General features: G+C 44.4%; 2 protein-coding genes across 9 annotated transcripts in view; one reads left to right on the top strand and one right to left on the bottom strand.

The window, feature by feature from the left end:
- Positions 1-3847: 3847 nt before the first annotated feature.
- cfap45 (cilia and flagella associated protein 45) lies at positions 3848-7971 on the top strand. Of its 2 annotated transcripts, XM_032509396.1 has the most exons (13): positions 3862-3934; positions 4058-4066; positions 4242-4352; positions 4898-5016; positions 5339-5483; positions 5584-5754; positions 5880-6058; positions 6247-6376; positions 6516-6662; positions 6794-6907; positions 7038-7231; positions 7441-7665; positions 7762-7971. In XM_032509396.1, the coding sequence occupies exons 2-13, from the start codon at positions 4064-4066 to the stop codon at positions 7826-7828; spliced, it is 1605 nt and encodes a 534-aa protein (XP_032365287.1). In that variant the 5' UTR covers positions 3862-3934; positions 4058-4063; the 3' UTR covers positions 7829-7971. The 2 variants fall into 2 exon arrangements, with proteins under 2 accessions (XP_032365282.1, XP_032365287.1); XM_032509391.1 differs by having other exon boundaries at positions 3848-4066.
- Positions 7972-9628: 1657 nt separating this feature from the next.
- LOC116679881 (clathrin heavy chain 1) overlaps positions 9629-13939 on the bottom strand; it is a 27662-nt gene continuing 23351 nt past the window's right edge. For 4 of the 7 annotated variants that reach the window (XM_032509379.1, XM_032509382.1, XM_032509381.1 and 1 more), the window contains 2 exons: positions 9915-9990; positions 9629-9789 (listed from right to left, as the gene is read on the bottom strand). In XM_032509379.1, coding sequence (XP_032365270.1) covers positions 9659-9789; positions 9915-9990 — 207 coding nt within the window. In that variant the 3' untranslated portion in view covers positions 9629-9658. Of the gene's footprint in view, positions 9790-9914; positions 9991-11897; positions 12244-13939 lie in introns of those variants that run through there. The other 3 variants (XM_032509384.1, XM_032509386.1, XM_032509385.1) reach the window with 2 other exon arrangements.

Here is a 13939-nt window from a genome sequence, read left to right as displayed (position 1 = left end):
CAGTATCGTGGACAGAACCTCAACAATCATCTACTGCCTGGGCCGACCTTAGGAGCATCACTACTGGGAGTTCTGCTGAGATTCCGCGAACATGCAGTTGCAATTAGCGGAGACATCAAAGGCATGTTCCACCAAGTTCGCCTCCTCCCAGAAGACCGTGCTCTGCTCAGATTCCTTTGGCGCGACATCAGTCAAGAAGGACCCCCTGTGGTGTACGAGTGGCAGGTGCTACCGTTTGGAACAACATGTAGCCCCTGCTGTGCCACATTCGCTTTACAACGCCACATCTTTGATAACAGCCAGCCAGATGAAGAGGTGAGGATCTCAGTTGAGAAATGTTTTTATGTGGATAATTGCCTCCAGAGTGTCCCCACTATTGCTGAGGCAAGGCATCTTGTCGACAAACTACGAGCCATTCTTGCATCTGCAGGCTTTGATCTGCGTCAGTGGGCCAGCAACGAACCAGGGGTAATAAGCCACCTACCAGAAGAAAGCTGCTCTGCTTGTGTTGAGTTATGGCTGGCTCAGAACAAGACAGATACCCCAGAATCTACTCTAGGGCTAAGCTGGCTCTTCCACAACGATGACCTTGGCTACAAGCATCGTCATGTGGAGTACAGGGTCCCCACGATGCGTAATATCTACAAGGTGCTGGCGAGTCAGTACGATCCCTTGGGGTTCATTCTACCTTACACCACCAGAGCAAAGATAATTGTCCGACACCTCTGGGACAAACACAGGGGATGGGATGATCCACTACTACCGCAGGAGCTTCTGCAGCAGTGGAAAGACTGGGAAGAAGAACTTCAAGTCTTACCTCAAGTAACCCTGCCCCGACCGTACTTGCCGAAGAACGTGGATACCTCCGGTCTTCAGAGAGAGGTGCATGTATTTTGCGACGCCTCAGAAGAGGCGTATGGCTCAGTGGCGTACCTACGGACCACTGACAGATACGGTGAAGTGTATCTATCATTCCTGATGGCCCGTTCCAGAGCCGCTCCCAAGCGATTTCACTCTATGCCCCGATTAGAACTCTGTGCTGCTCTTACTGGTGCACAGCTCTCACAGGTGCTGAAGAAGGAGCTGACCATCCACATTGATCAGACAACCCTTTGGTCTGATTCCACAACGGTGCTGACATGGCTGAGGTCTGAGTCCTGCCGATTCAAGGTCTTTGTGGGCACCCGCGTGGCCGAGATACAGGAGCTGACAGACAGACACGTCTGGAGATACGTTGATACAGCAAGAAACCCTGCTGATGACGTAACACGAGGGAAGACGCTCCGAGAGCTTGTTCAGCCAAATAGATGGACCCTGGGACCTACCTTCCTCCTGAACAATCCAGACTCATGGCCAAGGGACCCCGCTGTTGAACAATCAGAAGATACCTCAGAGATGCGCAAGTCTACCTTCTGTGGGGTCGCCACAGTTGCACCAAGCCAGCCTACTTCAGACTTGGGCCGATACGGTTCTTGGAAGGATCTGCTGGAAGAGACAGTGCGGGAGCTGCATGGGGCGGCCAACTATAAAGATAAGCCCACAGCTGAAGACTACCGCCAGGCTGAACAGTTGATACTTCAGAGGGCTCAGAGGGATAGTTTTCAGCAGGAGTACAGCCTTCTGAAAGCTGGTAAGCCAGTCCCCAGCAGCAGTCGACTTCGCATGCTGTCTCCGGAGCTGGATGAAAAGGGAGAGCTCATTCGAGTTGGAGGACGACTACGTCGAGCAGAAGGCCTGGAACTGACCACTCTTCATCCAGTCATCTTAGACCCAGGTCATCGAGTGACTACGCTCTTGATCCAAGACTTTGACAACCGACTCCGCCACCCAGGTCCAGAGCGGGTGTTTGCCGAACTTAGACGCTCCTTTTGGATCCTGCGAGGGCGTGAGGCTGTCCGGCGCTATCAGTACAGCTGCACTGACTGTCGGCGATGGAGGGCAAGACCTGCAGTACCAAAAATGGCAGACTTGCCATCAGCCCGTCTGCGCCTTTTCAAGCCTGCTTTCTATTCTACAGGGATGGACTGCTTTGGGCCATTTGAGATCAAAGTGGGCCGGCGCAGGGAAAAGAGATGGGGGATTATCTTCAAGTGCCTCACAACTAGGGCTGTACACTTGGACCTCCTTACCTCTATTGATACAGACGCCTTTCTGATGTCCCTTCGTCGGTTTATTGCCCGTAGAGGAACGCCTGCAGAGCTGTTCTCCGATCAGGGGACAAACTTCAAGGGAGGTGAGCGAGAACTCCGTGAGACCTTCGTTGGAATGTCCAACGAACTGCAACATCTTCTTGCACCACAGAAGATCTCCTTCCGCTTTAACCCCCCAGCAGCTCCACACTTTGGAGGGGTGTGGGAGAGGGAAATACGATCAGTTAAGAGCGCACTCTATGTCACAGTCGGTGCTCAACCTGTTCCAGAAGAAGTGCTTCGTACCGTACTTATTGAGGTGGAAGGGATCCTCAACAGTAAGCCCCTGGGTTATGTGTCTTCAGATGCCAGTGACCCAGATCCAGTGACTCCCAGTGTTCTTCTCATGGGGCGGCCTGATGCTTCACTACCTCAGGTAGTCTACCCCGAAAGTGAGCTCATCTGCCGCCGCCGTTGGAAACACTCCCAAGTTTTGGCAGACCACTTTTGGGCCCGTTTCATCCGGCTCTATATTCCGAGTCTGCAAGCTCGCCAGAAGTGGCAGGCTACACCAGCTGATATTGAAGAGGACTGTGTAGTGATGATTGCTGATCCACACCTTCCAAGGGCCCTCTGGCCCATTGGGAGAGTGGTCAAGACTCATCCTAGCCCAGATGGGTACATCAGGTCTGCTGATGTAAAGGTGAAGGAGAGAATCTACACCCGGCCAGTTGCTAGGCTGGTTGTCCTCCCTGCACTACCTTCTGGAGAAGATGGAGACAGTTCCACTCCTGCCACTACACCCCAGCCATAGAACTTTGTTGCCTTTATTGATGAGCGAATGTATTACATACATTCGGGGGCGGCTGTAGAAAAGGCCCCAAAGTTATGTTAGTGTAACAATTATTTAGTACACTTGACCAGATTGTGCTTTATGTTTCACGTTTACTCCCGTTTTATTCAGTGCTTTTAACAGCCAAAGTGCATGCTGGTATGTATACTTTAGTTGACGTCACCGTTAACAAGCAGTATGAAAGAGTTAGTCGGTCAGTTGGAGAGCAGTTGTGAGCGGCACCTTCCTTAAGAGTGTGCGTAAATGAAAAGAAAAACCACAACCACACACACCCACACACGCAGAATTACCCTCACAATTGAAGAAGAGAAAATAAATAATCATAAAGGGAACTACCTCTCAGCTCTTCATTTCGTACTCTGGAATAAGTGGCCTTAAGTGGTGCTCTGGCCGGCACACCTGAGTGAACCTAGTGATAAACCCAGAACTAGCACCTAGACTGAGCGTCTACTCATTATCTTCACTTCAACTAATGTGAGTGTTAGCAAAGATCCTTCTCTGGTGTTAGCTAGCTATCTTAATGCAGGTGTTACGTTAGCTAGGTGAAGCACGCTCCCCCGAGTTAAGTCGAGCGCTGAGTTCACAAATTTGTGAAATCCAATAAAAAATAAACTTTTCTCATAACAAACAATAACAGAAGATGGGAATCATTTCAAAAACGTTTAACTATCTATGATGGTTTGATTGCTAACGTTAGCTTAAAACGCCATTCAACTGACAGCTTTTGTTGTGTTTGGTTGCTATTGTAGCCGGCAGTGAACGAACTTCGTTTAGTAGATCAATTTTTACTGTGCTGACAGAAGTCTCTCGTTAGCATGTTGTAGGCTACTTGTAGCAAAGTGACGCATGCGCAACTCACATCTTCACTCTTCGCAAAGGGACACATTTGTTCCCGTGGCAACAGACAACAAACATTTCCAAAACTGATGTCAAGAAGTTGTCAGGTTTATGAGTAAGCTAGCGACATTTAGATATAACAAAACATTTAGCTCGTATTATTAGTCTTTTGAACTTGTTAACAACAAACTAGCTAACACGTTAATTAATTCTTCATTGCTCTGAATACTAATAACAGAAGACCATGGTAAGTACTAGCTAACGTTAACGTTATTAGTATTAGGGTAGTTAACCTGTATGGTATAACGTCAGTTGCTAAATCCTAGTTTTCAAAGGAGTCTCAATTTAGGATACCTTTGTAATTAAATGGGAACGGTTATGTATTAACACGTATGGTAGCCAACTAATGGTACTCCCTGTAGAGACTGGGATCCAGCTCCACGAGTTCCAGGAGCAGCTCGGACACCCGCCGGTACCGCATCCTAGCCCCAACCTCTCAGGTGGATGAAACACTGTTTGGGAGCCCAAAACCGGTGAGTGAGGCACGTTACATGTCGTCACCGACCCTAGACAACGAAACTGCTAGCTACGTATTTCACATTTCTAATGATATCACTTGCTAATTTTCTCATAGCATCACTTTATGGTGTAGCTAACTGTTATGTATTGCATGGGTTGTAGTACAGGAGCATAGAACTCATCTTCCTCTACCGTTCCACATGCTAACAAATTTACCATGCTCCCTGTCACCAATAGGATTAAACTCAAAATTACATACAGTGCCTCTAAAGTCATTGGTCTCCCAACTCCCACCCTTACTGACACTGCCATCACAGGCAAGGCACTCAACATAGCACACGACCCCATCCGCCCCCGGAACTCATGCTTCACTCTACTCCCATCCAGCTGCAAATACAGACTTCTGATCTGTCAAAGAGCATGCTGCAGCAAGAGTTTCGTGCGCTGTGCCGTTACTGTCCTCCACAAACTGAAACAATAATACTCAATGTTACCTGCCCGCCTGCCCCCCCCCCCACACATAAATATATTTGAGTTGTTGGTAACAAACTCTGTCCAGATATCATCACAGTTAGACAAACGTGGAAACTCAGCCTCCAAGGCCAAGAATCCATCCCAAAAGAACCAAGAAGACAATGTTGTTCAAATCGTCACCAAGGACCTCATTCGCAATCTCAGGTAGGCAACACTCATTGATAAGCTCCAAAAATTGTCTGCCAGTTTGCTTGTGTTTATGAAAAGCATAACGCACACTTTAATAGATGGAAATTGAAGTAGCTGATTTAAATGTCCAAATAATTTAAAAGCAGGTGCTGTGCTAAGCAAGTAATGAATACTAACTTTATAATCAGACCCTACAATTCAGAGCTATTGTATATCCTATGTATAGATTAAAATAAATAAATGTCACAATATTGTAAAGGTGCTTACATTTCAGTGAGTATGCACTACTGAAACACACAAAGCACATATAACACACCACCACTTGTCATTATGCCAGGATCCCATTTAAGGATCCTTCAGGAGAGTCCATTATTCTACCATCAGCTGAGTTCGAGCGGATCACCTCAACGTCCCGGGTTGTCACCAAGGAGGAAAGGGAAGCCTTGAGGGAGGCTTATCACAGAAAAAAAGAGGAGGAAATTGTAGGAAACGTGAACTTCAATCCAAATTATCCATTAACTTGGAAATTTACAATGAGCCAGTACTCCCTTCACTCTTTTTTAAAATATACCTCTCATCCAGAAAGCTGCAGAGGAAAGGAAGCGCCAAATCTATGAGGCAGACTTGTCCCGTAAGGAGAATCAGGCACTGACGGAGCTGGAGCGTGAGGCCCGGGACCGTGCTCAGCGCTTAGTGGAGCGGGCCAACGCCTTAAGGATGGAGCAAGAGGATGAGATCAAAAAGCTCAACCACGTAGGAAGCAGCTGCAGACATGTTGACCACAGATGTTTAAAAATGTGCTTGAATGTTAATTTGTCAAAGATAGGCAGCACTGCTGATTTTTTGTATTTCTGTGTGTGCTTGTGTGATCCCCTCAGCTGATTATGGGTGCTCAGTGTCAAGCCACTCGTGACACCCAGATCCAGGAGAAGAAACAGATCCAGGCAGAGTTATCAGAGGAGGAGAAGCGTCTGGATACCATGATGGAAGTGGAGCGCCGCAAGGCCTTGGAGACTATGGAGCAGATTGATGAGCTGCGCAAACAGCAGAGGATCGGGTAACACACAAAATCATTAATCGATTGATTTGCACATAAATAATGTTGTAAAAAAAAAATCTTATACCACACTGTAGGGATGAAAAAAAACACCCACATCTTCCTAAAGAGATCCATTTTCTAACCAGTAAAAGCAAAGAGCTTTAGTGTAGTTATCATGTGTGTGATGTGCCTGTGTTATATTCCAGGGGAATGCAGAAGATCTATGACCAGATCCGGCAACATTTGGAGGAGAAGCAAGTGCAAGAAGTGATGAAAGAGCTGGAGAGACAGCAGATAAGAGAGAACCAAGAGAAAATGAACCTGGAAGACCTGAAGGTGCAGACGCAGACCATGCAGACTGAACACAAGCACTAGAAATGAACATTTAGAGTCACACACAGGGGGATATGCAACCACATGTACAGCACACTTGCATTGGAGTTTGTTTCTTCTCTGATTGGTTGTCTTCTTCCAGGCCCTAGAGAAGAAGCGGGACGAGCAGCAGCGTCTGCAGGAAGAGATCAAGTGTATCAATAGCGAGACTTTGCGGGCCAAGGAGCAGCGGAGAGAGGAGGAGAAGCTGGCTGACATGAGAGATTTGGAATACATACAAAAGAAAATGGTCAGAAAACACAATTAGACAAACAGCAACAAGGGATAGTTTATACCTATTAAGTTCAGTTACATAACTGACTCAACATGTCTTATATATTAAATGTTATTAAATATAAGCTTTCTTCATGACCTCTGCAGGAGCGAGAGGCAGAATATGAAGCAGAGCAGAGACGAATCAAGAAAGAGAAAGAGTTGGAGATTGCCAGGCTGAGGGCTCGTCAAGAAAAAGAAAAGGACTACAAGGCAGAGCAGGTCAGGACTAAAACTACCAGCTGACCCCCACCATAAAGGTGGTACCTGCTGAATTTAATATTACTTGAAATATCACTTTTTAAAGGCACTTACCTTTCCGTTGAAATTCTTGTGTCTGTGCATTTGGAAGGATGAGCTCCGTGCCCGGAGGAACCAAGAAATCACTGATAGAGAATGGAGGAGAAAACAGAAAGAGCTTGGTGAAAAGAAAGCGAAGGAGGAAGCGATGCTGAGGGCGGCTCGCTTGGAGCAGGTCCATGGCAAAGAGAACTTCCTGTCGATCGAGGCTGGCCGGGAGAAGGCAGAGTTTGAGAGGCTGCTGAAGTATGAAACATCACATTACATCACATCAACTCACATTACCTTAAGATTCTGAGTCAAAGTAAAATACCATTTACAACCTAGTGTGTATGCAATGCACCTAGTATTAAGGCTTTATTATTGGTTTCCATTTATTCATACTAATTTTACATTCAGCTGTACCATTTTATTAATATTAGCTTTCACTGCCACTTTTACCTTTCTCCACACAGGGTGCAACAGGAAGCAATCATCAAACAGAAGGAGGAGGAGGAGAGGCAGCGTCAGAAAGCACACCGTCACGCCGAGGTAATCCGAAATCAGGTGAAGGAGCGTGAACTCTCAGCCGTAGCTAAGCGCAGAGAGATCTTCAAGGAGGCCGAGCGGTTGATGGAGGATGCCCGGCAGAGGCGCGTGCGCCTCGATGAGATCAAAGAGAAGAAGTTGAAGGAGCTTAAGTAAGTACAGGCAGATTAATGGGTCTTTCTTGTGGCTGATAATTTTGACAGGACTGTCTTTAACTAAATCAATCTGACCCGTTTGTCAACGTGCAGGGCTACAGGGCTCTCTGAACAATACTGCAGTGAAGTGGAAAGGAAGGCCCGGGCCGGTGCACTCTAATTCACTCGCAACCGGATTCAAATTGTGCGACGGCATCACATGTTTTGTGGTCTCATTTAAGCAGAAAGAACACGTTTCAAGTACTATGTTATATAAGTAACTTGAACATATATAAGAATTTACCAATAAAGGTTTCTACTGCACTTTAATGGCTTTTGACCACTGGTATGTACTGTACACATTTTAGTAGTTGGTGTTTTAGTATCGCTTCTTTTTGAGGCATTCCTACTTCCTCTCACACAGACCGATTCCACAGGAGACTGGATACAATTTTTAGTTTTTATTTAGGCTAGTATTTCCCTTTCAGTTGAGTCATATTCTTCCACTTATCAATGACAGATCCCCTTTATTATTAATATGCATGACAACAGAAAGGAATTCAACTTATGTTAGGGTTAGGATGACACTTTACACACACACAGCTTAAAGCATGTAGGGAAGTTAAGTACATCAAGGTAAATACAGGCTCTTATTTCAGACAATTCTTGACAAAGAATTGGATGTACTGAGACCTAATTTCTTCATAACCATCTAAACACACAACCTACAGGAGTGTTCATTGATCTAGTCAAGCTGTCATTAGAACACCAAAGGTTCCACAAGCCTGTCTTCTTCTGCCTCCTTGTTTGTTCTTGCTGCTTAGCATTAAAAGGAGGAGGAAACAGGACAGGGGAGTGGGTGGAGGACAGATGGGTGGGGTATCCATCTAAAAGTTTTCAATTCTTCATGTTCACATCCGTACACGCAAAAAAGTAATGGTGACCGAGGGAAACACTACAACACCTGGCATACACGGACCTCAGCACAAGGAGGGTTCCGAGTAAATATACATACATACACACACAAACAAACACACACCCGCACCACACACACACACACACACACACGGTACTGTTAAGGGGTAAGGGCCCTGGGGTTTGGTAGACATGGTCCCGTCCTTGCACATACACAGATACAGTCTCACACAAGCACTGTACACGGCACAAGAGGTCACCTAAATACATGGAGCCAATGAAGGAAAGCTAACATCTAAGAGGGTGGATTGGATAGCCCAGTACAGGCTGAGAGGGGGTTAAAATTCTTCAGACCATCAGGTCACACTCACTTGCTCGCACGCACGCATGCACGCACGCACTCACATACATACATACACACACCCTCATCCACACAGTGACATACGTCTGTATGCATTTAAAACTCCATAAAGCTACACGCCTGTGCAGAATATACTATCATTACTTAGTGTTGCTAGCTATAGCCACTTAAATGGCAATATATGTTCAAATATTATATGTAACCTTTTTTCCTCAGAATATACAACGATGAAATGCATTATACAGACAAACGAGACAATGTAAGCTGTTCACATGTTCAGTACATCAAAAGTAAGAGCTTCTCTACATTAATTTCTTCACGAGTGCAAAATCCAATGCTCCTCCACCTACTTCAAAAGGTTCGTTGCTGAGCTTTAGCAAGTCCACTTCTGCGAAAACCATAAACCAATAAAAAAAACATGACAATTACAAACACAAAACAATATTCTAAACAAGTAGTCATAAATATGGAATGTGAAAAAACAAACATGTGGTCCAATTTCTTTCCAAACAATACAAATAAAAGTCCTTCAATGCAGGTAAATGTTTCTCTTGTAACGGGACAACATAATAAAAAAGTAGTACTCGAAACGAGAGTGGGCTGTTGCTTGCTTGTGGCCCCTGTTGTGAGTAGAAGACCATGGGAAGCTGGTGAGGAACACAAAAAGAGAAGGACAGATGGAGGAAGGTGTTGGGTCAAGTTGTAGTGGTGGTGGGGGGGGTGGTTGTTGGTTGTTCACATGCTATAACCGAAGCTGGGCTGTGGGGGCTGGCCGTAGCCTGGTGCTGCTGTGTAACCGTAGCCATAGGGCTGCTGAGGAGGCACAGCCACGTTGGGCCCTGCTGTGAGCATGAGCTGGGGTGTGCCTGCAACACAAACATTAGTAGTGAAGAGCATGGCTGTAGTCATTTTGTTTAAAAAAATATATATATATTCATGTTTCCTTAACAGCAACACAATTATCATCTGTGAGTGGTCCTTTATTTTTTACCGTAAACAATGGGTTGAGACTCAGTAGCTTGCTCCTCCTGTTTCCTCAGGGACTCGGAGGCTTCGAGTTTGTCCACCTGTGGAAAACACAACAGTGGCAGTGTCAGACTTCAGTTACACTGTGGCCGACGGGGCTCATGAAGAGCAAGGGCTGAGGCGCCGAGTTTGTAAAAACTGACCTCTGGGTTATTTCACTGGCTGACGGATGGGACCATTCCTGACTGGCGAAGACGAATATAGTCCAGATTTAAATTAAAACAGGCTGCAGGACGCAGGCCTTGCTAATGAGTTGGGAGGTCCTCTATAAGGCAAAAGAAGTAACTACAACCAAAGAGCTACTGGCAACTATCAGACTTGGCTACAACACTATCAGATACAAATTCACTTCTTTGTGGAAAGTATTAGGGGAGGAAGACAAAGACAAACTGGGCTACGGGGCAATAATGGTCCCACCATCCAGCCATCCAAATCATCTAATCTAACACGTCTGAGTATGTAGAGAACCGACCCCTCACCAGTACAAGTATACATACTAAGACCAACATTTCTGTTGTTCACCTGTTAGCTAGTGTCCATCTCTCCGCACATTTTGTGTGTTAGGCTGCATTCACATACAGTCGGGCGGTCGTAAGGTGTTCCAGTGAAAACAGACCTCTTGACAATCATTGTGAATGAGCTTTAGGCTGCGGTGGCGGGGGGAGCTGGGAAAAAAACTCAGCAGCCTGCGGTGAAAAGTTGAGACCGATTCAACTTTTGAAGAAACGCAGCCCGTCATCCTGAAGGGGCCAGTCATGTAACCGGCGGTCAGACTTGGCAGTCCATTTTGAGGCGGTGTGAGAGTCCCGTACAGTTAACTTCACTGTCTCTATTATTTTTCACATTGAAATAAAGCTGCCTTCAAGTGCAGTTGGAAATGTCGAGATCTATAAACAATCTGACGGACAACAATAAGTGTGAAACATAAAGTCTACTTGTGCTACATTGGGTGGGACAAACACAATATGACATCACACAAAAGTGACATTCAAGTGACACTCCCACTGCCGCACAACCCTGTGGTTTGAACGCATCCTTAAAGTTGGTGGACAGAGGAACTAACTTGATTAGCCTTTGGTAGCAATCAGGATTTGGTATTTCTGTCCGTAATACTTATAATACAATTTAAAGCTATGAGCCTAATAGAGGTTGAGACTTGATTCTGAAAGACTTGGCTCTGAAGATGCCTTGGTACTAATAAAATAGTAAGGAAAACTTGAGGCTGAAACATGCTTCATGTGTCTGTGTGTACGCTACCTTGTCTGGAGACTTGTGTGTACCATCCATGAACATGAATGAACACTTCACTCTCATCCTTGGAAATTCATGGGACTGGTAAGAAATGCTTTGAACTCTTTTATATGCTTCTATAGTCTATGTTGGGGTTACTGGAATAAAACACAAACTGATATCAATGCATTTATTTGAAAACGCAAAATTACACACATTTACAAAGCTTCTACAGTATAGTGTAAATTATTAATGTTAAATATCTTGCTCCATCTAACAATTGTGTTATCAATTAATGTAAAATTCCTATGATCTAAAGAATAGTGTGATGTGATGTCACCAAAAGACTTGTTTTGTCCGACCAACAGTCCAAAACCTAAAGATGTTCAATTTATTATCGCGTAAGAAAAATAACATGATCAATTAATTGATTAACAAAATAGCATTTGATGTATTTATTTATATAATTAGTTGACTAATTGTTTTGCAGTGGAAACTATCAAACTATCAGGTAAGAATAAACATTTGTTGTACCATTTGCCCATTCTATGATTACCAATTGCCACCGTTTCGAAACAACAACAATTTGTGGAGTACTCTTTAGCAAGTTTAAACATCTTAAGAGGCATGCACCCAGCCCATACACATGGCCCAATTAAGTCATTGCCTGCGTACAAACAGCTACAAGAAGCATGTAGCTAAAACTGCCTGGTTTTTCTTTGTTGCTTTAGTATTTGCTCAGCAGCTCAGACGCAGACAATGATGGGGAAAAAAAGAGCTAAAAACTATTCCAAAAAGTTAAGCAGCCAGCAAAAAAGCTTCAGATATTACCCTCAGTTATGACAGTGTGCAGCTTAAATACTAAAGAAATCAGTTAATGACAATAGGAAAGCTTTCCTCTTACAGTGGTTTTGGGTTCAGTTCTCTACATACTATCTGGTTTATTACGACTACAGTCAGTCAATCTAGTTAAGCAGGCTGGTTTGAGAAAAGACAGGCTCTTGTTTCGTTTCAGAAGAGAAGGGTTGACAGACATGCTGAAGCGGCAGTTGAGTTATTTTCTTCTTGAAGAGTGCATGAAAGAGAAAGACAGAGAAGCAGAAAGTGGAGGGAGTGTGAAAGAGGGTGGAGGGGATGGATTTGTACAGCCAGTTTAAGGTTTCCAGAAGCAGGCACAGCCAACGACGATGTCTCCTAGTCTGGCCTGAGCGCTGCTGATAATACCAATGGAGGGGGGGTAATGCATGCTTGTCACTCTACATGTACACATTTTTTACCCCAAAGAACACACCCAAACTGATTTTTTGCTCTAAAAGACTCAAGTTGTTTGTTGCTTTGTTGACCACACTTTACAGCAGCAAAGAATACTCAAGACACTTATACTGTAGAAAAATAGCCCTCTCAAAAGGCATGTCCTATTGATTATGGTTTTTAATCGCCTGTGTTCTTCTATGGCATTGAGATGAATTAGGTACAAACCATGGAGAAAAATAATAGAAATGCTCTGTAAGAACGGTTCCTTAAAATGAAAATAATTGCACTCACGTGCTCTTTTATTACTGAAATTAGGTCTTACACTTAGCTGTGCTCTATGCTACTACACCACTGTCCAAATACAGTTATAGATATGTACTCACCCCTCTCCATATAAAGATGTAATCAAAAATTATTAAAGTGATGTGTCTTAAAAATCTCTTTACAAGGTCTACAAAACCATACTATTCCTGAAAGGGTCCTTTACCAAGTCAGTATGATGGAGAACAGAAGACAGCAGCTGAGTGGTGTTACAAGACAGATCAACATTAGCATTAATCTACACGTCTGGTGAGAAAAGGACCTGACCACAGCAGGTGAGTTTGCTATCCAGAGTGGCGCTCTTCACCCATGCCTAAGGAGAGCTGATGGGCATGCAAGCTTAAGTGGATGGCTCGTTGAGTTTGAAGAGAAAGCCTGTGATGGGTCAGAGACAATTATCACTGGACCTGGCTATTCCCCTCGGCTCTGTGGGGCTTTATTTCAGCTCATTGTGTCGGTTTTCTGGCACGTAACTTATCGTTTTTGACTCTTACTGCTCTCATGGTGTCGTAGGCAGCTGTTTTCAGAGACCAAGCTTGAGTTTGCCATACCAACTTAAAATGTCAGGGTTGTGTTTACTGTGCGTTTCCTGCTGACAAAAAAAACAAACAACTGTTGCAGGTTTGAGGAGTGCAACAAGAAAAATTAGCAATGGCCTCATCAGCAAAATTTCAGTGTTTAACTGCTGTTAGCAAAGTACAAGTATATTGTGTCTGTAACTGTAATCCTGTAAATTAAAAGTATATAAATATAGATCCTGCTTTAGTTAAGATCCAAGCTATTGGTTGCTGTATTGACATGCCTGAGCAAGTCTGGCGACCTGACAGCAAAATGTCACCACTTTAACAAAAACAAATGTTAACAGTGATCTCTGTTCAATTTCTCAGCAGGTGAATATTATCAGCACTTATTAATAATTATATGTAATGTCAAGTAAGGAAAAGAATTGTCACCTCTTAAACTAAGACATAAAGTTCACATGAAAGATTCTCACACCTCCTCTTGCTTTGTGTTTTGAGCCAGTCTAATTAAATAATAGGGTGATCACTGATGACATCACTGATGACAGCAAACCTAGCAAAGGGACCCTGAGGGACGGATGTGAAGAGCCCCGCTCTGGAGTCTTGTGGGTTGGTAGGTAGTCTAGTGGCGATGTGGAGTTTACAATCAGAAGCAGCAGAGTGA

The sequence above is a fragment of the Etheostoma spectabile genome, chromosome 3 (assembly GCF_008692095.1).
Source record: "Etheostoma spectabile isolate EspeVRDwgs_2016 chromosome 3, UIUC_Espe_1.0, whole genome shotgun sequence".
NCBI lineage: Eukaryota > Metazoa > Chordata > Actinopteri > Perciformes > Percidae > Etheostoma > Etheostoma spectabile.
Note: the sequence above shows the minus strand (reverse complement) of the source record. Positions and strands in the feature narration are given on the sequence as shown.

What these genes read in the sequence shown, in the direction of transcription:
- cfap45 (XM_032509391.1), top strand. An exon ending in TGTTTGGGAGCCCAAAACCG is followed by an intron (nt 4,353 to 4,897) that starts GTGAGTGAGGCA and finishes AACTCTGTCCAG; the next exon opens with ATATCATCACAGTTAGACAA. An exon ending in AGATCAAAAAGCTCAACCAC is followed by an intron (nt 5,755 to 5,879) that starts GTAGGAAGCAGC and finishes TGATCCCCTCAG; the next exon opens with CTGATTATGGGTGCTCAGTG.